Source organism: Pipistrellus hanaki (genome assembly GCF_964339955.1).
Source record: "Pipistrellus hanaki genome assembly, chromosome: 15".
Classification (NCBI taxonomy): Eukaryota; Metazoa; Chordata; class Mammalia; order Chiroptera; family Vespertilionidae; genus Pipistrellus; species Pipistrellus hanaki.
This window is the reverse complement of record NC_140517.1, coordinates 11,011,390-11,035,471: the sequence shown is the minus strand read 5'-3', so window position 1 is coordinate 11,035,471 and position 24,082 is coordinate 11,011,390. Positions and strand designations below refer to the sequence as shown.

The window sequence follows — 24,082 nt, the reverse complement described above, 5'->3', positions numbered from 1 at the left end:
ACATTTTATTTTATTTTTATTTTATTACTATTTAAATGAGATTAATTTTGTGTGACTTTATTGTTTTGGTTTTGTTTTAATCCTCTCCCGAGGATATTTTCCCATTGATTTTCAGAGAGAGTGGAAGAGAGAGGGAAAGACAGAAGTATTGATGTGAGAGAAATACACATTCCTGACCAGGGCCTTGGCCAGGGATTCTGCAACCAAGGTATCAATACATGCCCCTGACTGGAATTTTACCCGGGACCCTTTGGGTTGACACTATCCACTGAGCAAAACCATCTAGGACTTTATTTTACTTTTGAAAGGGGCATTTTATATATATTTATTGATTTCAGAGAGGAAGGGAGAGGGAGAGAGAGAGAGAAACATCAATGGTGAGAGAGAATCATTGATTGGCTGCCTCCTGCAGGACCCCTACTGGGGATCAAGCCCAAAACCTGGGCATGTGCCCTTGACCAGAATTGAACTCGGGACCCTTCAGTTTGCAGGCCAATGCTCTATCCACTGAGCTAAACCAACTAGAGCCCAACACTTTATTTTAAACATTCCCCATAAAACACTTCTAGAATTATTAGTTTTTCTTTTCTCTTTTCTTAGCGGCACACACTGAACATAGCGGAGCTGTGTTCAGCATGAGGGCTGTTACTAGTAGACCTGCAGTGAGATGTAACAGCATGAGGGCTGTTACTAGTAGACCTGCAGTGAGATGGCACAGAACTAACTGTCCCTGAGGGCCCAGTTCTGCTTCCAATAGTTTTGAACCTGGGCCTCCTCTCAGGCTACCCCTTTTCCTTCCCGCCGTGGTCAGAGTGCCTGATCCAACACCCAGACCCCTTCTCTAACTATGGCTGTTATCGTGCTTTGCGCTCAGTGCCAGACACACTCTAGTTTGTTAGGAGGGTCTTCATCAAGAATGAACATGATGTGCCTTAACCGGTTTGGCTCAGTGGATTGAGTGTCAGCCTGCGGACTGAAAGGTCCCAGATTCGATTCTGGTCAAGAGCATGTACTTTGGTTGCGGGCACATTCCCAGTGGGATGTGTGCAGGAGGCAGCTGATCGATGTTTCTCTCCCATCGATATTTCTGACTATCCCTCTCCCTCTCTGTAAAAAAATCAATACTATATATATTTTTAAAAAAGAATGAACATGATGTAAATGTCTCTCTTGTGAATCATCGGTGCTTGCTTAGTGCCCTAGGGCCTCTCTGCGTTGCCTTTCTTGAGTTCTGTGTGAGGCCAGGCATCAGGCAGACCATGGCGCCCTTTCTGGCCAGCTGCCTGATGCTAAGCCTGTGGTTTAAGCCTTGAAGCTTATTTGCTCCCCTGTAAAATGAAACGAATTCCTTGCAGGTTGTTAGGATTCAGCAGCACAGTGCCTAGTGAATGCTCAGTAGATATTAGTATGATTGGATGAGTGACAATGCTTTATTGGTATTGGCAGGGTCTTAGGCTTTGAGGTGCCGAAGAGAAGCCGAGACTCCCATTTTAGAGAGGTGCGCCGTGTCCTCGATTGTCCTGTTTCTGGGTGACTAAGCAGTGTGTGTGTGTGTGTGTGTGTGTGTGTGTGTGTGTATTATTTATTATCCTCACCCGACGTCATGCTTAGAGAACGAGAGTGAGAGAGAGACACCCATCAGTGTTGCAGGGGAGCAAAACCTGCAATCCAGGCATGTACCCTGACTGAGAATCAAACCAGCAACCTTTTGGTGCACTGGGTGGTGTTCAACCAAGTGAGCCACTCTGGCCAGGCAGCACTTGATTTTTGTAGATGCAGTTTTGGGCAATGGGAACCAGGTGTAGGGAGCTAGGTAAAGAGACTTGGAAACTTGGGAGGGTCTGGCCAAGCTGGAGAACAAGAGTGTAGAGGGCTGAGGAGACACAAGCTTCCTCTTCGTCCTCTTCACTCTTGTGCCCCGGAAGCCCCTGTCTCCACCAATGCAAGGCCGACCAATCCCTCCTGACCAGACTCAAGCCCACCTCTCTCCATTTTGGCTTTTCCAGACTCCTGTCCTATTCCCTCTTTTTTTTTTTTTCTTTCTTTTTTTTTAAAAAAATATTTTATTGATTTTTTACAGAGAGGAAGAGAGAGGGCTAGAGAGTTAGAAACATCTATGAGAGAGAATCATCGATCAGTTGCCTCTTGCACACCCCCTACTGGGGATGTGCCCGCAACCAAGGTACATGCCCTTGACTGGAATCAAACCTGGGATCTTTCAGTCCACAGGCCGACGCTCTATCCACTGAGCCAAACCGGTTTCAGCCTGTTCCCTCTTCTTTATGTCACATTCCTACTTGGCTCTGTGGGTGCCTGCGGTCTGTTTCCTCGGGGATTGTTGTCTGGGGGAGATGCAGATCAGTGACTCAGTTGGAGAGGTGAGTGGAGAGGGAGCTAGGATTAGAGGTTGACAATGTCACCCTCCATTTGGCCACAAGATGGTGCACCAGGCCCACTCCGCTGCCAGAGAGCTGGGTTAGCGGTTGTGGCTGTGAGTCAGCCAAGCTAAGTCTCCTCTGCTTTTCTGCACAGCACCTGCCTGTGGTCACTGTCCCCCAGGTCTCTTCCCTGAACCCTGCTTCCTTCACCCAAGTTCTAGCTGACCTTCTTAATTAAGTAGGGCTCGTGGCATGGTGTCTTTCTGTCTGTCCATCTCCCTGTGCCCCAGCTTCCTGGGTTGGGAAGGGGAAGGCCAGGGGACAGTTCCCTGATGCACTCTGCCTTGGTGTCCAGTGCAACTGCTCCAGCCTTGACCTCAAGCTGTCCTCACTTCCCTCACCTGGGTCATGCTGGCAGCTTTCAAAGTCAGAGCAGCAGCCCAGCAGTGTGCTTGCCAACCATGAGCCAGGGGTGTAGGGGGCACCAAGTAGAAGCTTGAGGCTATCAGGAGGTCAGGGCTATTCTTCCTAGGCTCCCAGAGGCACCACTCCACGCTGGTCCTCCCACTGTGGTCCCTCCAGGAGAGGGAAAATCCATCCTCAAGACCAGGGGTCTTCAAACTACAGCCCGCGGGCCACATGCGGCCCGCAGAGGAGTCTGATCCGGCCCGCCAGGTTTTTTGGGCAGTGAGCGCAGCCAAGGTGTTACAGTAGGAATTAGTAGTTCATATAGTCCGGCCCTCCAGCTCTCTGAGGGACCATGATCTGGCCCCCACTTTAAAAAGTTTGAGGACCCATGCTCAAGACAGACTCTCCCCCCCCCCCCTCCTTCAGCTCTTTGGGGGACATGTGGAGTGTATGTGGCAGGTACATGCATGTAAGGTGGCTTGGAAAGAAGTCCAAACCAGGTACCCCAAACTCTCTATAGTACTCTAGGTACACACATCATGCTGCAATGGGGTTGTTACCAGGTGAATGACAAATCTCCTGCACCCCAGTTTGTGGGGGAGGCTTTCCATTGGCTCCCTGGCTCCTGCCTCATTCAGCACCTACTGCTTGGATGTTGAAAAAAAAAAAAATGATTCTTTACTGGAATATTGGCCTTCCTCCTCTGTTAGAGTATGGAAATCAAGGGCCTGGTGCCCACTCTGCCTGTCTGCAGCATGAGGGGCTGGGTAGTGCGCACACAGGTGGCCCCGAGGAGTGGCAGGCAGGATTGTGGCAGGGGAAGGGGGGTATGGAGGAACAGCTCTGACTCGGTGTTGGGCACTGTTTTTCTGGTCCTTGGCATTTGCCCAGACCTTGGCCACTCAGACAATGGTTTCCAGGCCTTGACCTCGGCTGAGGCTTCGTGTTTGGTTGGTGGATGGGGCTTTCCCCTCTGAGGAGTCATCTGTGGTATCCTCACTGCTGCAGCTTGCTCTTTTCTGCGGGCCCCTGCTCTGGTGGCTGCTCAGAGGCTCCCCAGCCCTGGGCCTCTCCTGCACCTGCTGGCAGTCCTCCAGGGCTGCCCTGTAGGTACCCAGGCCTCTGGGCTCATCTTGAGCTCCTGAGTTACCCTCGGGAGCTGGGGTTGCAGAGGGTCAGTGTGATCCGGACCCGATGAGGTCAAGATCAGAGCTGGCCAGGCCCCTGGAGGTAACCGTACTCAACTTCTTATTTTTCCTGGAAACTGGGTCCAGTGAGGCCCATGGGCTTGCCTATGATCCCATGAGCTCCTGATACCCGTCTTGGCTCCTCCTGTGCAATCCCTACATTCTCAGATGTAATCCTTCACTTGTTCATTGAAGGATTAGGTTTCTGTGTGCTCGGCCCCCAACTCAGGAGTGGGTGGTTAGGTGAGAGGGGCCCTGCTTCTGGGGCCCTTATAGCTACCCCGGGCTTTACCACATGGTGTCCAGCTTGGAGATTAAAGGGTTGGGCGTTGAGGAATATGGGTGAGCCACAACCTGTGACCTGGCACACAGGGCCTTTAGTCCAGAAAATGGGTTGTGGCTTCTCCATTTTCCCCGGCCCGCAAACCTTAAGCCCTGGAGGAAAGGAGGTCCTGGAGGATATCTTTCAGGCCCGGCCCAGGCTCCATGTCCTTGCCATTCCTCCTTTGCTTACAGCACTCAGACCTCGCTGCTTCTAGGAGGCAGCCTGAGCAGGCGACCACCCTCTCCCAGGGGCTGGCCTAGGTCCGCAGTGCTGACCACGCTTAATGTGGCATGTCACTGCTTCCCCTGCACATCCTGCCTGCCTCTCTCAGGACCACGTGTGTGCACGCCGGGATGGCAGAACAAGTGCAGTGACGGGTCTGGGGTCCTGTACAGGACCAGCTTGGATGCCTCCTGCTCCTGCCACTTCCTGCCTGGCTCAAGCCTCTTGGCTCTTGTGTGGCTCTTGGCTCTGCTGGGCACAGGTATGGAGTGGATTGACTGTGCTCCTGGCCTGGGCTGCACAGACCAGTTTCTGTGAGCTGCGGGGGATGAAGCTTCGTGCTGAGAGCAGCGTGGCTCGCAGCCCCAGATGAGGCTCGATCCTGTAAGCCCATCCATGAGGCCTAAGTGTAAGCAAAATGAATATTTCCATAGCTTTGGCTCTAGGCACCGTGGAGCTGGCAGGGTGCTCCCGCCAGGATCCAGCCTGACCTGGCTTAATCTCCCTGTGAGCAGCCTCTGGGAGCCATAAAACGGCCCTGCCCCCATCCAAGGGAGCTGCAGCTTTCTTTAGAGTCTTTCCTTAGCGTAGAACAGAAGCCCAGCCTCCAGGCTGGCAGGGCTGCTCAGGCGCTGAGGGCCAGCAGACCCAGGAGCCACAAATGGCACGGGCCAGCTTTTGAGTAAGCTCACTGCCACCGCTGGCCTTCCCTGGGCGGCCTGGCACCCGGCCGCTCCGGACCACTTGACCTCTCTCACTCCCTCCCAGGCCAACTTCCATCTTTGGGAAAATGAAAAGAAGCTCTTCCTTGCAGCCCCAGACTCACTGCAGCCTCCAGGTTCTGTAACTGCAATGGCAGACGTGGAGAGGAGAGAGCTTGCTCAAGGTTAAAGTACGTGGCAGCTGCAGAGGTGTGGCCCCTGCCTTCCAGGGCGAGGCTGGGTCTCCTGATCCCCAGGCGGAGCTGTGGCCGAGCCACACGCAGGGAAGCTGCCCTCCCAGCCCTGTGTCCTGAGACGCGTCCCGCGGAGCCAGGGTGGGTGGGGTGTCCTCGCGAGGGGCTATTCCAGGGATCTCCGCTCAGAGAACTTCTTGGAACTTGCCCTGGGTGCAGCTGTAACCAGTTGTGCCCCTCCCTTTGGCACATGGGATTGTTCCCTACCTGGCACCCTCCTGACTGTTGGATAGGCTGACTTCCTCATGGGATATGAGAGATGCTTTCATTCTTCCAGCCACAGGGACGGGGTGTTCTTGGGAGCATGAGGGCAATTAAAGGTGGCTCTGCCATCACTTGCCACCTGTCTCAGAGCGGGGAGGAGGGCGGTGAACCTGGGGCCAGACATCCTGCTGCCTGCTGGACATGGGGCGTGCCACTCGCATTCGATCCCTGTGTCTGATATGCTGGTGGGTCGTGCCAGGGGCCCCACGTATCAGCTGGGCCACCTCTGCAGATCAGTTCCATCCCCTTCTGCTGATGCTTCGCCTCACTGAGAGGCCTCCGGCATGAAACAGAATGCTGGTTCAGGGACCGAGGAAGGAGCACCCCCTGGCCTCTCCCTGCAGGAGCTCTGCCCTGCACCAGCTGACACCCAGTAGCTTGCCTGCGGCTGTGCCAGCAGTAGACTCCAGGTTCTTCCCAAAACTGCTGGCCCGCCAGCCCGGGGGCTTCCCACGGAGCAAAGGTTGCCCTGTACCTCCTGCTTGCTCCTGATGCCCCAGGGCAGCAGCTCCAGGGGTAGCAGGTGGTGCAGAGTGAGGTCCTAGCTGCCGCCCTAGGCCCTGGGGCTCATAGCTCTTTGTCATCTTGCTATTAGGTGAGGTGAGACGTGGGCTTGGGGACAGGAGCCCCAAAATTTGAGCCAGCTCTGTTGCTCCTTTGCCAGGAGAGAGCAGAGTAGGGCCTGTGTGTTTGCATGCCCAGGTTGCACGAGGCCCCCGCAACCTTCATGAGAGGGAGGAGAACGTGCTTGAGCCCTGGCCGGGGCAAGAGGCCATGGACATCTTAGTTGGAGGCAGGGGCAGTGCCAAGGCTCTGGATGGCGGATGGCAGGCGGCATCCGAGAGAAGGGTAAGAGGAACTGCGTTTGACAGGAAGCGTTGGAATCGGTTAGTTGGTATTGCTTGAGGTTTGCAGGGAGTCTGTGGTGTGCTCTGGCAGAGGCCTGGCGGCGAAGAGGATACTTAGTCTGTGCTGCAGGCCCCAGGTAGAGCCAGGGTTAATGGTTTCCATGCTGTGGCTCCCACACTGGGAGCTCCAGATGTAGTGCTCTGACCCTGCAAGCCAGGCCGCCAGGGTACACATCTGCTTTGGAGCCGATAGGAAGATGAGGTCTCACCCACCCCAGAGCCTGGAGAGGACACTCAGGCACAGCACATTCCGTCGGGCCACCAGCCTGGCCATCTGGTCACATCTGTGCATCTGTGTGAGTCTCCCTGCTTTGAGCCCCAAAGTTGCAGCATCAGAGAGCCTCCGGGGCAGAGTGAGTGCTGGAGCCAGAGCCCAGGTCCGGTCCCTTCAGAGTAGCCCCTCGCCTGGGCCAGGGGAGAGGTATAACCAGCTCCAGTGCCCCGCGCCCTCACAGGGAGTGGCAGGATGGGCACACTAGGTTGGAGGGAACATGCCTGCACATCTGGTTTCACTCAGCGGGCCGCAATTCCTTGAAAACCCCTGAGCTCCCCAGGAGAGTGTTGCTGAGTGACCTCTGGAAAAGCAGAAGTAAAGTCTTGGGAACACGCTGTCCTCTCACACTCTGCCGTGGCCAGCTGGCCAGCAGGGTCCCTCCGTGGGCCATGAGGCCATGGGTGAGTCTAGAGCAGGGGGCTGCCCCGCCTAGGATTCTGTGCCAGGGGTTGCCTCTGTGCCTGCTGGGCCCCTGGACTGCGTGGGGCCAAGATGCTCCCTTCCTGTGTTCGCAGGCCCTGAGGAAGGGGCTGCAGAGGTGTGGGGGCTAGCGAGGAGCTGGCAGGATCTCCTGCCCTTGGGGCTCTGGAGGGGCTGAGAGATCACTTTCAGGGCTGGCAGGATCTGGGAAAGCTTTCAAAAAGTGGATGGAGAGCAGGGCTGCCCAGCTGCCACCTCTCAAGGCCTGGCTAGGGCTGGCTGCCAAGCCCACACTTTGTCCCGCAGAGAGTGCAGATCAGGCTAGGGGTCCCCATGTCCCCTCTTCATCAGGGGCTGGAGTGGTAATCAGAGGCGCCAGCTGGGGTCAGGGCTTTACCACTGCGGGGTCCTGGACCAGAAGACCTGGGCTGAGGAGGAGACAGGAGGTGGAAGGACAGATGGAAGCTGCGGGAGCCCTGGGAGGAAGAGCCATGCCAGGACCTTCAGAGAGCTCAGCTGGGTCCTGCTGGAGCCTCCGCCATGGTCTCTGACACAGGCAGCCGCAGGGTGGACAGCGGTGCCTGTGGGAGAGGGAGGGCAGGGGCTCTCACTTTCCAGGCTGGGGGTGTGTCCTCCAGCTCTGCTGCCCTGGCTGGGCCTGAGGAAGCAGCCCTGATTCCTGCACTTCAAGGGCTTCTTTCTGGGGCATCCTGTGCACTTCCCTGGAGCCCTTGCTGGGGGCAGAGGTCACAGGCAGGCCACCGAGGTGGAGAATAGCACTGGTAGGGCCCAGGAGTCCGGGGCTGAGACTGAAGCAGTGCTAAGTCTGAGGGCATGGGGCCTCAGGCTGTGGGGAGGAGGCAGGGGCTGCTGGGTAAAGGTGACAGTAACACGTTTTGAGGACTTCACGCTTATAATGGTGAAGAGAATGGACTTGTGGGCAGGAGCCCAGCAAAAGGGCCCTGTGCTGGTGGTGGTGAGGTTGCCTGGGTTGCGCCAGGAAATGGAGTTGGGGGAACATCACCAGAACGTCAGGACAGGCGACACTGGGTGGTGGGAGAGGTGCGGGAAGGTGCTGGGAGGGTGAGGAGCGCTGAGACGCAGGCCCACGGCCCTCAGGTGAGGCCGGCCGCGCGGGAAGCTGTTGGTTGGCTTCCTTTGTGGAGGGATGCAGGTCAGAATGCAGAGTGAACTTCCCGATAGCAGCAGCATCTCCTTGGACCTGGGAAATCGTCCTCTGAGGAAGTCTTTTACCGTGAGATTCCAAGCTGACCAGACATTCTTGGTGCTGGGCCACGAAGGGGAGGATTTGGGGTAGACAGCTGGGCATGTGGGCAGACCAGTGCGGTACCCCGAGTCTGTGCTAACCAGAACACTGTTCAGCTTCAGCCCAGGCATGTCTGGGGCTCTCTGGGGCCATCACTGGGGCTGTCGGGCTGCTGAGCTCAAGGCGCAGAGCAGAACTAGCCCCTGCCTTCCCAGAGCCCCTGGCGTCCTCGGCTGCCCTCGGGGGCTGGGCCAGGGCTGGGTGGCCAGGTCTCCCACGAAGCTCTCAACAAGTTCCAGGCCTCTCCTCCTGCGCTCAGATCCCACCCCCCAGTCACCCCCCCACCCCCACGTCCCTCTGAGGGAGCAGGAAGCTGAGGGTGGGGGTGGGGTAGGGAGGTTTCTAACGGGCCTTGTCCAGCCCTGAGGCCTGTGTAAAGGGCTCGAGGCTGCCAGCCACAGCCCAGCCGCCAGCTTCTCGAATAGGGTCAGAGCTGGTTCAGAAGCCCTGTGTGGGCCGAGCTGAGGGATCCAAGTCGCCTTCCTGGCTGGCAGGCCGTCCCCTCTCCTTGGGTCACAGGGAGACACGAGGCTTGGCCAGGGAAAGTGGTCTGGAACGGCCCTTTGAGAGTGTCCCTAGGGACTTTTAAAAATGAGTTTCCTGGTAAGGAAGACTCTCAGGCCTTGGGCAGGATTCTCGGTAGAGTCTCCCGGGTTTGCTCTGATCTGACAAACGCCAGCAGAAACCACCCGGCTGTCTGCCTTCCAGCAGTGCTGGGAGCCGTGGCTTCCCCAGATGCAGCGTCAGCAAAATGTCGCAGCCAAGGCACAGGGGGGAGTTTGCTTTAAGGCCCGTGCTAAGCCCAGGGGCGGGGAGGTGTGCACAGGAGAGCCCACCCCTCGGTTTCACTCCTCCGGGTTAAATGCACACGTCCCTGGCTTCTCCAGGAATGGCTGATGCCACAAAGGGTGCCAGAGAGGCTCTCCAATGAGTCATGACGGGCCCAGGCCTCTGTCAGGTGGACGTGAGTGTCCAGGCTGCCCCTGAGGTCATGGGTACCATCCAGAAACGCAGGTGGAAGCTCTGGCCTCTCTGCCACCTGCCGGCTTTTGTGGGACCAAAGTCTGTCTGGGCAGGTAGGTGTATATTTGGAAGGCCCATCCTGAGCCAAGGGCTGTGGGAGAAGGTGGCTGAGGATGCAAAGGAAGGAGAGGAGACCAGAGTTGGGATGGACAGAGTCCATGAGGCCTGATCCACATCTCAGCCCCTCTGTGTTTGACTGCTGGACTCTGGCCAGTTTTCGTATTCCCTCTGATTTCTGTTTTCTGAGTCTGTGAAATGGGCACACCTGGGAGGTCCAGCACACACGTTGCCCCTGGCAGGGGCCAGGTACTCGCTAGGGCCTCGTCTGTTTCCAATTGAAGTGGGTGTTGCTGCCCCCGTTTGTTGGGGATGCTGACACCCACCTGGCCAGGGCCAGGAGTTGGATAGAGTCGGTGGGGGTCGGAGAGGGGAGGGGGTAATTGGCGGTGGGGGAGTTGTTGAGTAAACGAAGGGGAGAGGAGTGGACAGGTTTGGGCCAGGCTAGGCTTCCAGCTGCTCTCTGCTCCACAGCCTCCCCTAGTTGTGATTTGAGCATCTGCTGTGCCCAGGCCAGAACACCCACCCACTTCTCTTTCAAGTATCACAATACTTATTATAGATGAAAGTATATAAAATCGGGGCATGAACATGACTTGATAAGTTCGTAGACTTAATCTCTCTCTCTCTCTCTATATATATAGACACACACACACACACACACACACACACACACACACGCCAAGTGACCGGAACAACAGAACAACCAGAGTGGCCGGTTGCTATGACGCATACTGCAGTAGCCAACCAGCCTGATGGGGGCCCCAATCCCCAAACTTCCAGGGCCCCTTCCTCTGCCATCCCTACTCCCAATCCCCCCTCCATGGGGGGTGGGGCCATTCGGCCAACCTCCTACATCCCTCTTCACCCTGCCCCCTTGCTGACCAGACCCTGCCTGTGCATGAATTCATGCACCAGGCCTCTAGTACTAGAATAAGAGGGACCAATTCATATTCTCACCATTCGTTTCACACCTACAAAAACCACTTCAAGGACACTAACAATCTCTCAAAACTGATCAGTTTTGTGCAAGTAAACCATGTTTCTTTTTAAAAGAACATGTGCCCTTGCCCAGGATCACGGATTTTAACATCTAGCACATAAAGCCCATTACAGGTAGAAATACAGGTGATACACTATTACATCAACCATCATCAGTTACAGTTAAGGATTTTTCTGTAACAGCCAAGTGAATAATCAAATAATGCAACAACCGAATTATTACTGAGTAATAATACTGGGTGTCACCTGTCCTTCTGCCTGTGCCTTATTCTAGGCTTAAGTGGGCCATGGCTTGACTGTGGTGAGGATGGGGAGAAGCAGAGCACCGGGCAGGGGCTCATGGCAGACGGCCTGGGGTGAGAATATACGCATGTGCACAATCCTTTGGGCAAAAAGGCTGCAGGACCCATGTGGCAGAGCAGGAGACTCAGCTTTCCCTCGTTGTACCTTGCCCTTAGTTTTGTTCTCCTGTAGGTTGGCCATGGGAGAAAGTAGGTGTGAATGGTAGAGTGATGGCGAAGGCAGCAGATGGTGGAGGCCTCCTGCAGTCTCCTGGGTTTAAAGCTCACTCTGTGTGCGCCCAGGAGCCGCAGAGGACCTGAGTGCAGCCTGCTCCCGGTGCCACCCACATGCTCTCCCATCTCTCCTTTAGCACATCTGACTCTAGGCTGGGAGCACTGATGGGGCACAGGAGGAGGGGCCTCAGAGGGGCCCCTTAAGCCCTATTCTTCCTTCTTTAAGCAACCAGGATAGCATGGCCTCCTAGGCTCTCAGACACACAGGAAGGCCTTGGTCAGGGGGGACTGGTGAGAATATTCACCTTTCCTGCTGTCCTCTGGGTAAGCTCCCCAGTGGAGGAAAGCATGCAGTCCCTGCAGCAGAGGCAGCTCCGGCTGTTGGGCCTTCACACACACATACGTGCACACATGGACCCATCTCAGCCACTGTCCTTGGTATGCCATCACTGCCACAGTGCTCCCATTTCATATTTCAGGAGTGACTCTTACGCTGTCTTCACCAACCCTCTGCCCAGTCTTACAGTCATTCAGTTCTTTACTGAGCATCGAAATGCACCAGAGCTGCCCTGCTTTAGACTCTAGGATGCCACAGTGAAAGGCCCCGCTGTCATGGAGCTTGTATGTCCTGTGTGCAAGGGGGTGTGTGCTACAAAGAAGAGTGGCGCAAGTGAAGGGTGACGGGCTGCAGCAGAGGCCTCTGAAGAGGGGGTGTCTGAGGAGCGAGCCTCACTTTCCAGGCAAGGGACAGGGAAGGGCCCTGAGATGAGGATGCATGGACGAGGGCTTTTGGGAGTTTTGAGAAGATCACTCTGGCTGTGTGTGAGAATAGACTGGGCAGTGGGAAACGGGGGCAAAAGCGGGAGCCTGTGGGGTTGTTGCCATGATCCCCTGGACCTCACTCGTCCTTCCTCGGTCCTTTCCTCCCTTTTCCCACCACTATCCCGAAGAGCTCAGGAGAGCCTGTAAGATTGGCTTGCCTGGCCCAGCCACTCCAGCGTCCTCTCCACTTGACACATTTGCTCTCTGGGCCACTTGTCACTTACACCAGCGGTCGCCAACCTTTCGGACCTCACGGACCACCAGTGGCCTGCGGACCACCCGCTGGCGACGCTGACTTATACCATCCAACTGGCTGTTGACCTTGGTATTTTCCTGTTCCTGCCCTCTGCTGTGGCCAGCCTAGCATGCCCTCTCACCTTCTCAATCTGTCTTGGTGCCTTCTCCGCTCTCCCCTCCTCCCCCACTACAGCATGTCCTTTATTTCATCTGTGTTTTTTCTGCCTGGGGGTGTGCTGGATTGCTCTACTAGCCCGGAGGCCGTGGAAGGCAGGGCCTGTGTCTTATTCTGCTCCTGGTCAGGGTCATCCCAGAGCCCGCCAAGCAGAAGGGCCTCACGGGCTTGTGAATGGCACCATAGATCGGAGTTTCCGGCATTGTCATTTGGAGGAACAATGGTTCTGCTTGTGCTTAGACTGTCCTGTGCTTGGACAGTATACTGGCTCATGCCCAAGGGTCTGAGGCATCTCCAGGGCCTTGGCTGGCTGCTCTGGAGTAGGCCCTGAGCCAACAGGGAGGTGGCGCGGTGGCGGTGGAGGTGGAGGTGGAGACAGGAAGTGAGGGTAGCAGCAGGACTCAACTCCAGGGGAGAGGCTAGGGCCGGGGATGGGGCCGGGATGAGGAGACTCAGCATGGCCAGCGCTCACACCCCATCCTTGGGTTTCAGACCTGAAGCTGCACCTACAGAGCACTGACTACGGCAACTTCCTGGCCAACGAGGCATCACCGCTGACAGTGTCAGTCATCGATGACCGGCTCAAGGAGAAGATGGTGGTGGAGTTCCGCCACATGAGGAACCACGCCTATGAGCCACTCGCCAGCTTCCTGGATTTCATTACGTGAGTGTGTGCCTTGTAGCGCCTCACCTTCTCCCCAGCTGGGCAGGATGGCTGCATCTGATGGACCTGGCCCAGCATGGCTTAGGTCAGCTGCCTGTAGAGTCCTCCTGGGCTAAATGGCTGGTCTGGTCATACAATAACACGGGACCTCCAGGCCACCACCCATAGAGTAGGGTCACCAGCCACTTCACTTCCGGCTAGGATACTGGTGGGCAGGCACGTACCCATGTTGTAGTGCTGGATGAAGCTCCTTTCCCTGCATCACTGGTGTGACAGAGATTGGGGTGGGGAACCCTTTCCTCACTTACAGCACCCACAATGAACACTCTCTGGGTTCCTGACCCCCATGTCAGGGTCAGGGATCAGAGGTCAGGGACGGGCAGAGCTCTGAAGAGCCAGGTTCATGGGATGGACCATTCAGGCTTTCTGACCATGGCTCTGGGCTTCAGGGAGAAGGGATGGTGGGCTTGGGAGCAGAGGCTGAACACCTCGTTGCCTTTCCCAGTTCTGGCCAGGCCCCCATGCTTACGACCCTTGACTGCCCAGCTTCCCCATTGTCTAACCCACATGTGTCACACACAAGGCCCGCGGGCCAAATCCAGCCCGCCAGGCCTTGCAATGTGGCCCGCACCGCGCTGTCATCACTGCACTCCGCTGTCAGTTTATGACATTGTCAGTTTATGACTGTTCAGTAAACCATTCGGCCCGCGATTTAGGCTGGATTTTAGATTTTGGCCCCTTCTCTGATCGAGTTCGACACCCCTAGTCTAACCCTTGGTGTAGCCCTGCTTCTACTAAGCTCCTGGCAATGCTGGGAGAGGGAAGGCCTTGTGACCTGCAGGCTAGAAGAGGGAGGGCACTTGGACAAGGTAACCTGTGCTCGCCGGGTGTACTTCTGGAAACAGGGAGGTAGAGGGGCCCCTATGCAGTGACGGCCCAGGAACCATGAGCCAGGGCCTGGCGGACAAACAGATGGCCTCTGTTTGTCCACGGGGTGAGCAGAGGCACGGTCAGGGCTGGTTTATAGGAGTGTGCCCTGCGTTGGTGGAGTGTGTGTGAGTTGTGGGGAAGGAAGGTTTCCAGGCACTCTCCCAGGTACCACCTTGCTTTGACCATTCTCTGATCGCGGTCCTCACCCTCTTCCTTGAGACCTGACATGCCTGCCCTGCTGTCCTTGCAGGGACAGAGCTAGACTCCTTCTGCCTGGCCTAATCCCCCCCACACACACCCCCGTACCCCCAGGAGCAGCCACTTACAATCCACTAGGTCAAGTGGTGTCAGTGACTATCAGAGCACCAACCTCCGGTAGGGGCCACAGGCGGGGACACCCAAAGGGCTCAGGAAACCTGCCCAGGCTGGGAAGCAGGCTCTCTCCCCAGAGGAATAAAAGATCAAGTTGTTGTTATGTAGGTATTCATTGGTTACTTCTTTATGTGCTCTGCCTGGAGATTGAGCCCACAGCCTTATTGTATTGGGATGACGCTCTAACTAACTGAACCACCCGGCCATGGCCTTTAGAGTGTATTCTTTCTACTTACGGAAAAAAAAAAAAAAAAGTGTTTGCCCAGCTGGTGCCCAGGGGCCCTCAGCTGTCCTGACTTGGCCCATAATCACTGCCCTAGCCCCGGTCAAGGTACAACTGAAAAAAAAAAAGGTACAAACTGACATGGTCCTCCTGGGGCAGGAGTTCAGAGGTGAGGTGTGTCTTGGGCTGTAGCATTGGGGAATCGTTGCACAGAATCCCATCTGTCAATCAACCCTTAGCCTGGGCCTGTGTATCCCTTGCCTCAAGGCCAGAGCTGAGGACATACAAGGAAACTGTGTGTTTATTGCCAGAGCCTGGCCTTCATCGTGTTTGCACAAGGTTCCTCCAGTTTCCTGATGAATGTTCTGGTCTTTCTTGCTGGGCTGGCCAGAGGAGGCCTGACCCAACCCCATGCCAGTGGTCAGAGGGCAGATGTCCTGCATCCTGCTTGGCCACCTTCCTATGTAGCTCGGCCCCCAGCCTGTCTTGGTGCCCTTAGAGGCTTGGTCTCTGCCTGCCAGGCCATGAAACTGGAGAGAGCTCTGAGCGTGACTGAGGCCACACAGCCGCCAGCTCTTTGCTGGAGGTTGGCTGTAAGCACCAAGTATGCTTAGAGCAGCCAAGCGCTATTCTGTGGCAGGCTGTCACTTCCCGCCCCTTCCATTCACGGGTGATTGTGGCTTACGGTCTCCCCATCCCCTTACTCTTTCCCTCACTCGGGAAGAGTTCAGCAGCCACGTATCAGCCTGTCTGAACCTGTGGCTGCTCAGAACATGACCTTGTCATCTCTCTGCTCCTCTGCTCTCCGCTTCAGCCGCCCCCACCGATGGCTGCCCAAGGCCATGTCACCCCCCTGGAACTGCTCCGCCCTTGAAATCGCTGAGTCAGGCACCCCCTCTCTGCCCACAGCCTTCAGGCCCTCCAGCCCACTCTCAGTCCCTTGTGGGACGCGGGTTCCGGACTCAGCAGGACACGAGGCCCTGCTTCCTCCCCTGCCGCCCCTCTTTCTTCATTTTCCTCCCTCCCCAGCTGAGGTTCCCTGGTCCATCATTCGAGTGCTCTTCTGCCAACATCCGCAGCTCTCTTGGCTGCCCATCTCATGGTCCCACCCGGCTGGCAGCCCCCCAGCCCTGGAGGAATCCCAGCAGCCTCCAGCGCGGAGGTACCCTCCCCCACCTCCGCTGCTGGGAGCAGAGTTGGGGAAGCCGGCAGCAGCATCGGGCGGGTGAACCCAGCTGCCAGACATGCACTCAGACCAGCTCAGTTGGCCTTGACTTGTCCCTGCCCAGCCAGCCGCTTGCTTTCCCTCCTCGGCCCCTGCAGCATCCCCCTCAAGGGTGGGAAGACCACTCCCCTATCTTAAACACCAATCCTCTCCTGGTCCCCCAGCCTTCTCTCTCACCTGCCTCCTGCTCCACAGAGATAACGGAGGCCAGTCTACCTCCCATCGCTGCGTCTGTACCTCCAACCCCAATCCAGTGGCTGAGGTGCTCTCCTCTTTTTTTGGGTCCTACTGCCAATGTCCTCTGTTCCCTCAGCCCATTCCCTGGATCCCAAGTGGTCAATCATCTGCACTTCTGTCTGTCAGCCATATTTCCTTCTGGATTCTTCCCATTGGTATCTAAAAAACCCATCTCTTAGGGCTAAACTTGTATTTTATTTATTTATTTTTAGATATTTATTGATTTTAGAGAAAGAGTAGAGAGAGAGAGAGAGAGAAAGCCATCTATTTTTGTTCCACCTATTTATGCATTCATTGGTTGATTCTTTTAGGTGCCTTGATTGGGTATCAAACCTGCAACCTTGGCGTATTGAAATGATGCTCTAACTAACAGGGTTACCCGGCGAGGGCTGGCCTACACTTTTACGTTCAATGTCTGTTCTCTCACCTTTCCCCACCCTTCGAGCCTCCGGTCTGCTTCCAGCAGGCCCATCACTCCACCACAGGCCCTGGCTAAAGTCACCACTGCCTTTCATGTGGCCAAGGTCTCCAGGCCTAACTCGGAGAGGTCACTTATCTCCATCCCTCAGAATCTCTTCGTTGCCTTTGGCGCTGCCTCAGGGGGACAGGAGTAGGCTCTCCAGGAGGCAGTGAGTTCCTTGTCCCTGCAGGTGTGCAAGTAGAAGCTTCCCCTGCCCTTCCCTGGTGAGAGACAGTGTCCCACCCGGCCTTCAGCCTCCACGGATGACCAGTACCAGCTCTGGCGCCAGGCGCGGTGCCAGGAGGCAGGGGGGAGCATGGATGCAGTGGGGTGGGTGCCAGTGGTGGTGTAGATAGCTCCTGGAGAGGCCTGTGAGCAGCTGCCACAAATAGAACTAGGGGTCACAGGAGGCTTCTCCACATTGAGAGGGCTCCAGGATCAGATGGGGTCAGAGGCTCTATCCCAAGTCTCACAGCAAGTTAATAGCTGGGCCTGGAAGCAACCCTTGGTACTAGTACATGTTACTGCAGGAGACGGAGCTGAATCATCCCAAGACCATATGGCTGATGACAGCCTGCTCCAGAGGAAACTCTCACTTAGGGTCTGTCTGCCCCACACCAGGCCACTGCCTCCGCTCTGGCCACCTGCTCTCCCGAGTGGCCTCAGCCTCGCTGGCCCCGCCTGCTCCTGGAGTCTCCTTTCCCTCAGGGTGTCTCTCAGATTTAACCCCTACCTCCCTGGCTGCTCTTCTCCACTTCGCCTCCTCTGCTCTGGCTCAACCCGGGAATGAGGAGTGGGTGTTGTTGAAAGGGGTTGAGGCAGGTACCCATTGGCATGGCAACCATCTTTCTGTTGGACCAGGAGCCTCAGTGTTACCAGCCTGGAGTGGACAGCTGGAAGGAAGCTTTGTCCCAGGACAATGGCCTCAGGTGCCCAGTGGGCCTGTGAGCACACTGGCCATTCTCCCAGGACACGTTATTCCAGCCGTGTGTCCTGCTGCTCCAGGTTTCCAGATGGGCTTCCTCCCTGTCCTGGCCCTCCGGCCTTTGCTGTCCACATCCAGTGTTTCTGGGTTGATGGCACAACCTCCACGGGTTCTGGATCTAGATCTGCTGGGGTTTCTGGGTTCTGGGTTAGACCTCGTTCCTGCCTTGAGGGAAAGCTGGTACCCACACTGTCTCCTGAGCCCAGGGAAGAGCACACAGGAGCCCTTCAAGGCCCATTAGGCTCAGGTCAAAGGGGAGGACCCCACTGCGCCTCTGGGGTCGGGGCACGATTTTAACGAGAAGGTCAGGGCCTCTCTAGTTCTGCTGTAGGCCACACCACAGTCATTCTGATTGCAGGAGGGAAACTGAGGCTTGGCAGTTGGTATGATGAGAGATTTGGATGGATGGACCGGCAGGGGTATCTAGTCATCATGGCCTTCTCACCAGGGCCAGGCTGGGTGGTAAGCAATGGGGTTCCAGCCATGGGGCTCCAGCAGGTGGCGCCAAAGGGCCCAGCAGAGGGACAGGGCTTCCCCGGGGACTCTTGAGAACATCTTGGAGGAAGTGTCTTCCTGTTCTCCAACTCCAGCTTCCTGTGGGCCTGTGCTGGATCTACAAATCCTCGGGACGCAGGGCGAGGGACGGCCTTTGGGCAAAGGATTACAGACTGCCCCTCTCCCATCCCACGAGGGCCTCTCTGGCCTGGCGGGCAGCCGTCTGTCCATTCCCCAGCTGTCTTCCTCTGGAGGGAGACGCTGACCAGCTGGAACCTCATTCTCTCTATTGAGGCCAAGCGAAGGGAGGACTGGTGGAGCGGCTTTCTGGGGGCTGGGAGGCAACTGCCGAAGCCAGGCGAGGAGGAGGAGGAGGAGTTCCCTGGCCGCTCAAGTCCTTGGGAGAGAAACGGACAGCTGAGCCAGTGTCATCTCCCTTTTCCCAGGAAAGGAGATTGTGGCTGTCATTGGGCAGGGGGCAATATCGGGGGCTGCTGCCACACTAACCTGTGGTTGGCCCAAGGGGAGGAAGGGTGGACCTGGCACAGTGTCATCACACTGCCTGGCCTGGGTTGGAAGAGGGCCTTGGAAGGGGCTGGGGTGTGATTGCAAGTGACCCTCACTTGGCTCAGCGTTTTCCTTGGTGCCCAGCTAGATCCTCTAGCAGGAGAGGCTGGGGGCAGCCAGGGGATACTGCCTCCAGCCCCCACATCTGCTGTCAAGGCTGAAAAGTGAGTCATAACTGGCCTGTTCCCCATCACTGGAGGGATAGCAGCAAAGCCAAATGGCAGAGTCTTCCCACAGGGTTCTCCTGGTGGGGGAGGGGCCTGACCCCAGCCCCACTCCCAACATAAACTAATGCCCTCCAATGGGGCACACGGAGTGGGGAGGTTTAGAAAATAAAGGCTGACTTATGTGGGTCTCTCTGAGAAGATAAAGCTTGATGGGGAACGGAGAACCCTAGGCCAATGGTTGGCAAACTCATTAGTCAACAGAGCCAAATACTGATTATAGGACACCGATTGAAATTTCCTTTGAGCCGAAAACCGACTTCTGCGCATGGGCCATGAAGTTTCCATCGCACTGTCCGTGCGCACCCGCATGTGGTATTTTTGTGGAAGAGCCACACTCAAGAGGCCGAAGAGCCGCATGTGGCTTGTGAGCCGCAGTTTGCCAACTACTGCCCGAGGGCATGGGAGCCCTGGACATGGGTGGAGGTGTGTGGACATCGGCCATGGGGACAGAGAGTACCTCTGCCTTATGCAATGAGGGGGCCTGGTGCCTGCACTCTCTCTGCTTATTTCCTCTGACAGCTGAAGATGCAGGTGGTTGTGGGGTCATTGTACTCGTTTCTCCCTCCCTGCCCAGAGTGCTGTGGCAGCGTAAAGAGCGACATGAGGTTCGGGGATCATGGTGGCTAGAATGGGGATGGGTGAGGTGCAGGCAGGAGTGTCACGGGGGCGGTGTGGCGTGTAGCATGGTTCTGGGGCACGTGAGATTCTGGAAGCATGAGGGGAGGCTGTTCAGGGAAACTGAGGCTTGGCTGTTGGGATGTTGAGAGGAATGTGCTGTTCAGAGTGGAGAAGGTGCAGGCTGGGGCCAGAGACCAAGGCACAAAGCTCTCTCCGAGGCGCTTCCACTGTGCCAGCTGTCAGGCCAGGGTCAGAGGGCTGGCATTGGGGCCGCTGGCTTGTAGCTGCAGATGGGCCGTGCCTGAAGCCCTCAGTTTGGGAGGGGGGCCTGTCTCTTCTCAGCACACATCCTGCAGTTGACCCAGCCAGACGGGGCGGAGAGAGGGCAGTTGCCTGGCCCCAAGCCCAGGAGAGCAGAGGTTGTAGCAGGGCGCCGGGCCGGGTGGGAGCCGGGGGAGCAGCAAGCAGGCGGAGAGTGGGGGTCAGGCCAGGACAGGAGCTGTGGCTTCTTCCTTCTGCCGCCTTCCTGGAGGGCCCTGTGGGAGTTCCCCCAACGGCCAGCCCTCTGGGCCGAAGCCTGGGGCATCAGCCTCCTCCCCTTGGTATTGGGGCCTGCCGCCTCGGAGAGTATCGACACTGGTGCGCAGTTACTACCTCAGGACAGGGGCCTGGCTGTGGCCCACACACACACTCAGGGCAGCTGCCTCCACCCCAGCCTCGCCCTCCAATGGGAGCCCCCCTTCGGCCTTGGAGGATGTCTGCCAGCCCGCTCCCTTGTGCCTTGAACTCCTCGCTGGTGCCAGGCTGGAGGGATGTTGTGGCTACAGCAGTCGGACTGTAGCCGCCCCCCAGCCCCTTTCACCTCATCCCCACATAGGTGACTGCGCAGAACTAGCTCCAGTCCTTTTGAGGTATTTTCTTCACTGTTGGAGGCAGAGCTTGCCACTTGCCTTGGCATGGTGACCTGGGCAGCCCCACCCTCTCCAGCTCCACAGCCCCCTCTGGTGCCCATGTATCCAGAGCCGGGAAAGGGGGTGGGCGGGGGCCGCTGCCTGGGACTGACCTGAGCCCAGCCTCCGGTCCAGGCCTCTGGGCCTTCTCCAGGCATCCTGGACAGGCGCCTGCCCTGGCCTCAGGCCCTGAAGGAGGAGGCGGTGCTCCGTCTTTGGAGCGGCTGCGCGGGGCAGCTGTCTGCCTGCTCGTCGCTGCTTGACCTGGGTCCTTATTCCAGAGGGGCCTTCCCGCCGGCTCCTCTCCAGCCTCCCCTAGAGCTCTCCCCACCCCTCTCCCCACTTTCCTCCCCCCCAGCCTTCCCCTCTCGCTCTGTTCCCACCCGGCAGCCAGCAGGACCCTAACTGGACTGGATACCCCTGCTTCTATCCTGCCCGTGGAGCCCCTGAGCTCGAAATGAAAGCGGGACCCTCAGCCCAGCCTGCAGGACCAGCCTCCAGGCCCCGGCCTGCTGGCAGCCCTGCCCCGGTTCCCTCCCCTCTGCCAGCCCTGGCTGTGCTCGGTTCCTCGAATGCACCCGGCACTCAGTGAATGCCTCCAGGTTTTTGCACACATTGTTCCCTCTTCACAGAACACTCTTTCATCTCCCAGCTCTTTCATCCCCGGGGCTGGCCAGTGGCCACACCTCCATGTGCCCACAGTTCCCCTGTCCTGCCAGGACACTGTTCACACCTGTTTCCCAATCACTTGTGGGGCAGGGATCCCATCCTCCCTCCACCAAGGGAGGGGCCACGCCTGTCCTGTGTGTCCAGTACTGGAGTAAGGGGCACGCTTGGGCAGGGAAAGGAGGCAGCATTCATTGTCCAGGGGCTGGACACCTGTGCAGGGTGCGGGCAGGGGTATGGTGCCAGGACTTCCCGGCCCCCTGACAGTCTGCCTGCTCTGTGTCTCCTGTAGTTACAGCTACATGATTGACAACGTGATCCTGCTCATCACGGGCACGCTGCACCAGCGCTCCATCGCCGAGCTGGTGCCCAAATGCCACCCGCTAGGCAGCTTTGAGCAGATGGAGGCCGTGAACATTGCACAGACACCCGCCGAGCTCTACAATGCCATCCTGGTGGACACGCCCCTGGGTGAGCCACTGGGGCGGAGCGGGGAGGCATCAGTGCCTCAGTGTGCAGTGTGCAGACCCTGGGGGTGACCCTCATGCAGAATTGAGGCCTGCCCGCTGGCTTCCCTTCCCATTCCTTCCTCCTCACCGGACCTTCTTTGCTATTGCTTTTGCTTGGCCAGGCAGGCTGCACCCAGGGCCCGACTCAGACACCTAACTTCGTGGAATTGGACGAGTTCTCAGAATGCAGAGGAGGCTGAGCTCGGAGAGGGTTGAGAGGCCTGGGTCGGAGTACTCTCAGACTGACCTCAAGCAGGGCGGGGGTGGCAGGCTGCCCGTGAGCAGGGAAGGGAAGCCAATAGCTTCACTCGCCTCTACTGAGCAGGTCCCAGGGGCCAGGACAGGCAGTGTCCAGCAGGATACAGGGTTCACGTTTGAGGCCACGAAAGGGGAACTGAGAGCTTCCTGCAGGGCCCTGCCTAGGCGGTGCTGGTCCTGCCTGCCGGGCCGGCTGGGTAGAAGGCACTAAGGCTGTCCCCAGCTAGTGTCCTCAGAGCCAGAGTCCTCGACCCCTGGCACCACCTCCAGGAAGCTCCCAGGGCTGAACCTCTGGGATAGCCTGGGCTGTAACTGTGGTGCCAGCACCCGGAGGGGCTGCACCGAGGGTCCTGAGCCCTACGCGCTGGCCTCACCTGTCATAGAACCCCCTCGCCCAGGAGTGTGGAGTTATTTGTGGCCTTTTCAGTTTCTTCATCTTTAAAGAAGTGGCAGCGCAGGAAGCCCACAGGTTCCCTTTTGGGTGGGGTGGCTGTATCCTGCGCTGCCACTACTTCCAGCCGGACAGGGGCCCCTTGGTCAGGCCTGTGCCCCCCCCAGATGTTGAACTCGTTCCTTGTCCTAAGGAGGAGGAGGCTGGTTTTCCAAATGTGGGGGATGCAAAGAAGTGGGCGTCAGGCCCCAAATCCACAGTTGTCCCCCTCCCCTCCCCCCCCCCCCCCCCCCCCCGCCCTGGCCCAGAAGAGAGGATGTTGTGGTCTCTTATGCAAGGCTCCTTTGGCATGGCGAGCTTGGGTCTGCCCCAGCAGCGATTAGGTCATGTTATGGCTGGCGGCCTGCTTTATAAATCAGCTTTAGAAGCAAGAAGGCTCAGGTCAGTGTACATAGTCCAAAGGATTGCTTCTGCCCCTTCCAAGGCAATAACCAGGGTGGGGGCCCCCAAATACCCTGCCAAATGGACCTTGTGGCAGGGGCCCCAGGATCCTTACTTAAGTACACACACCCAGCCCTCACACCCGTCTTCCCTCCCCAGCGGCTTTCTTCCAGGACTGCATCTCAGAGCAGGACCTCGATGAGATGAACATCGAGATCATCCGCAACACGCTCTACAAGGTAGTGCCCCCGCCTCCCCTCCCCCAGCCCCCGGATAGCGGGGGGGTTGGCTTGCAGGCCGGCGGGCTGTGGGTGTGGCGGCCTGTGATTTATGTGGGGTGCTGGGGCAGGGCGCAGCTGCCAGGCTCTCACCCTGGGGGCTTATCCGCTCGCTTTCTGGCTCCCGTGATGGGCACAAGGCCGCATGGAACAGGTTCTCCATCCCCAGATGCCCACGGCGTCCTAGATAAGATCGGCAGGCGTGGCGGGTGCTCCGCGGCTTGGCTTGTCAGAGCTGGCTCCCGGGTGACTGCTCTCCCCGATCCCACAGGGTCACAGGCTACCACCCAGGCCTTAGCGCTCCGCTCTCCCGCCTGGCCTGCTGCCAGCAAGCACAGGCACGTGAGCAGAGCAACCATGCACTCAGTTACGGTGAGAGAGGGACCCAGCCAGGTGTAGCCAGGCCCCCGTCAGGTTCCCAGGCCAGAGCCAGTGCCACGTCCCATCATCCTCACCCCCCACCTACCTTCTGCTTCCCGCCAGGCTGTGCCATGGGCTGGTGACCCCTGGAGGAAGCGTGGGCTTGGGATTCCTAGACCAGCATTGTCCTGGCTTAAAGAGGTGAAGGGCAGAGCTGGCCAGGGACCAGTGAGGGACATTTGGGATAGACTGGGCTGTAATTGTGGTACCAGGACCCCTGAGGGGCTGCGGCCAGGAACATGGGTCAGCAGCGGGTAAGGCCCTGAGCGGGGCTGAGGCTGGCACTGGCCAAGGGCCCTGCTGACCTCACCCTGAGAACATGTCTATTGGCTCTTGATAGCGAGGGGCCTCTCCTGCCCTGGTTGGAGGTAGGTGGCTGACTCCTGGCTGCAGGGGTCGGGCCAGAGTGAGAGAGAGTCTGGGGGAAGTGAAGGACCTACCTGGGGTGCAGTGGGGTGGCAGGGGAACAGCACATGCAGACAAGCATGGAGCATGGCCAGTGGCAAGCGGTCTGTAGAAGTAGCAGTTCCAGATGGACAGCGGCAGATGGGTCTGGAAGCGAAGGAGGCACAGAGGCCGGGAATGTCTGGTCAGAAGTTTGAACTTGATCCTGTGTGCAGGGCCAGCAGTAAAGGTTTCCCGCAGGTCAGAGTATCATCAGAAAACC

The 24,082-nt window shown here is 57.6% G+C and overlaps 1 protein-coding gene across 1 annotated transcript in view; it reads left to right on the top strand.

Moving 5' to 3' along the window:
- Window positions 1-24,082, top strand: part of ATP6V0D1 (ATPase H+ transporting V0 subunit d1) — a 36,817-nt gene that overhangs the window by 9,503 nt on the left and 3,232 nt on the right. The window contains exons 2-4 of the mRNA XM_084861136.1: window positions 12,992-13,163; window positions 21,411-21,589; window positions 22,877-22,956. Of these exons, the coding sequence (XP_084717262.1) occupies window positions 12,992-13,163; window positions 21,411-21,589; window positions 22,877-22,956 (431 nt within the window). The remainder of the gene's footprint in view (window positions 1-12,991; window positions 13,164-21,410; window positions 21,590-22,876; window positions 22,957-24,082) is intronic.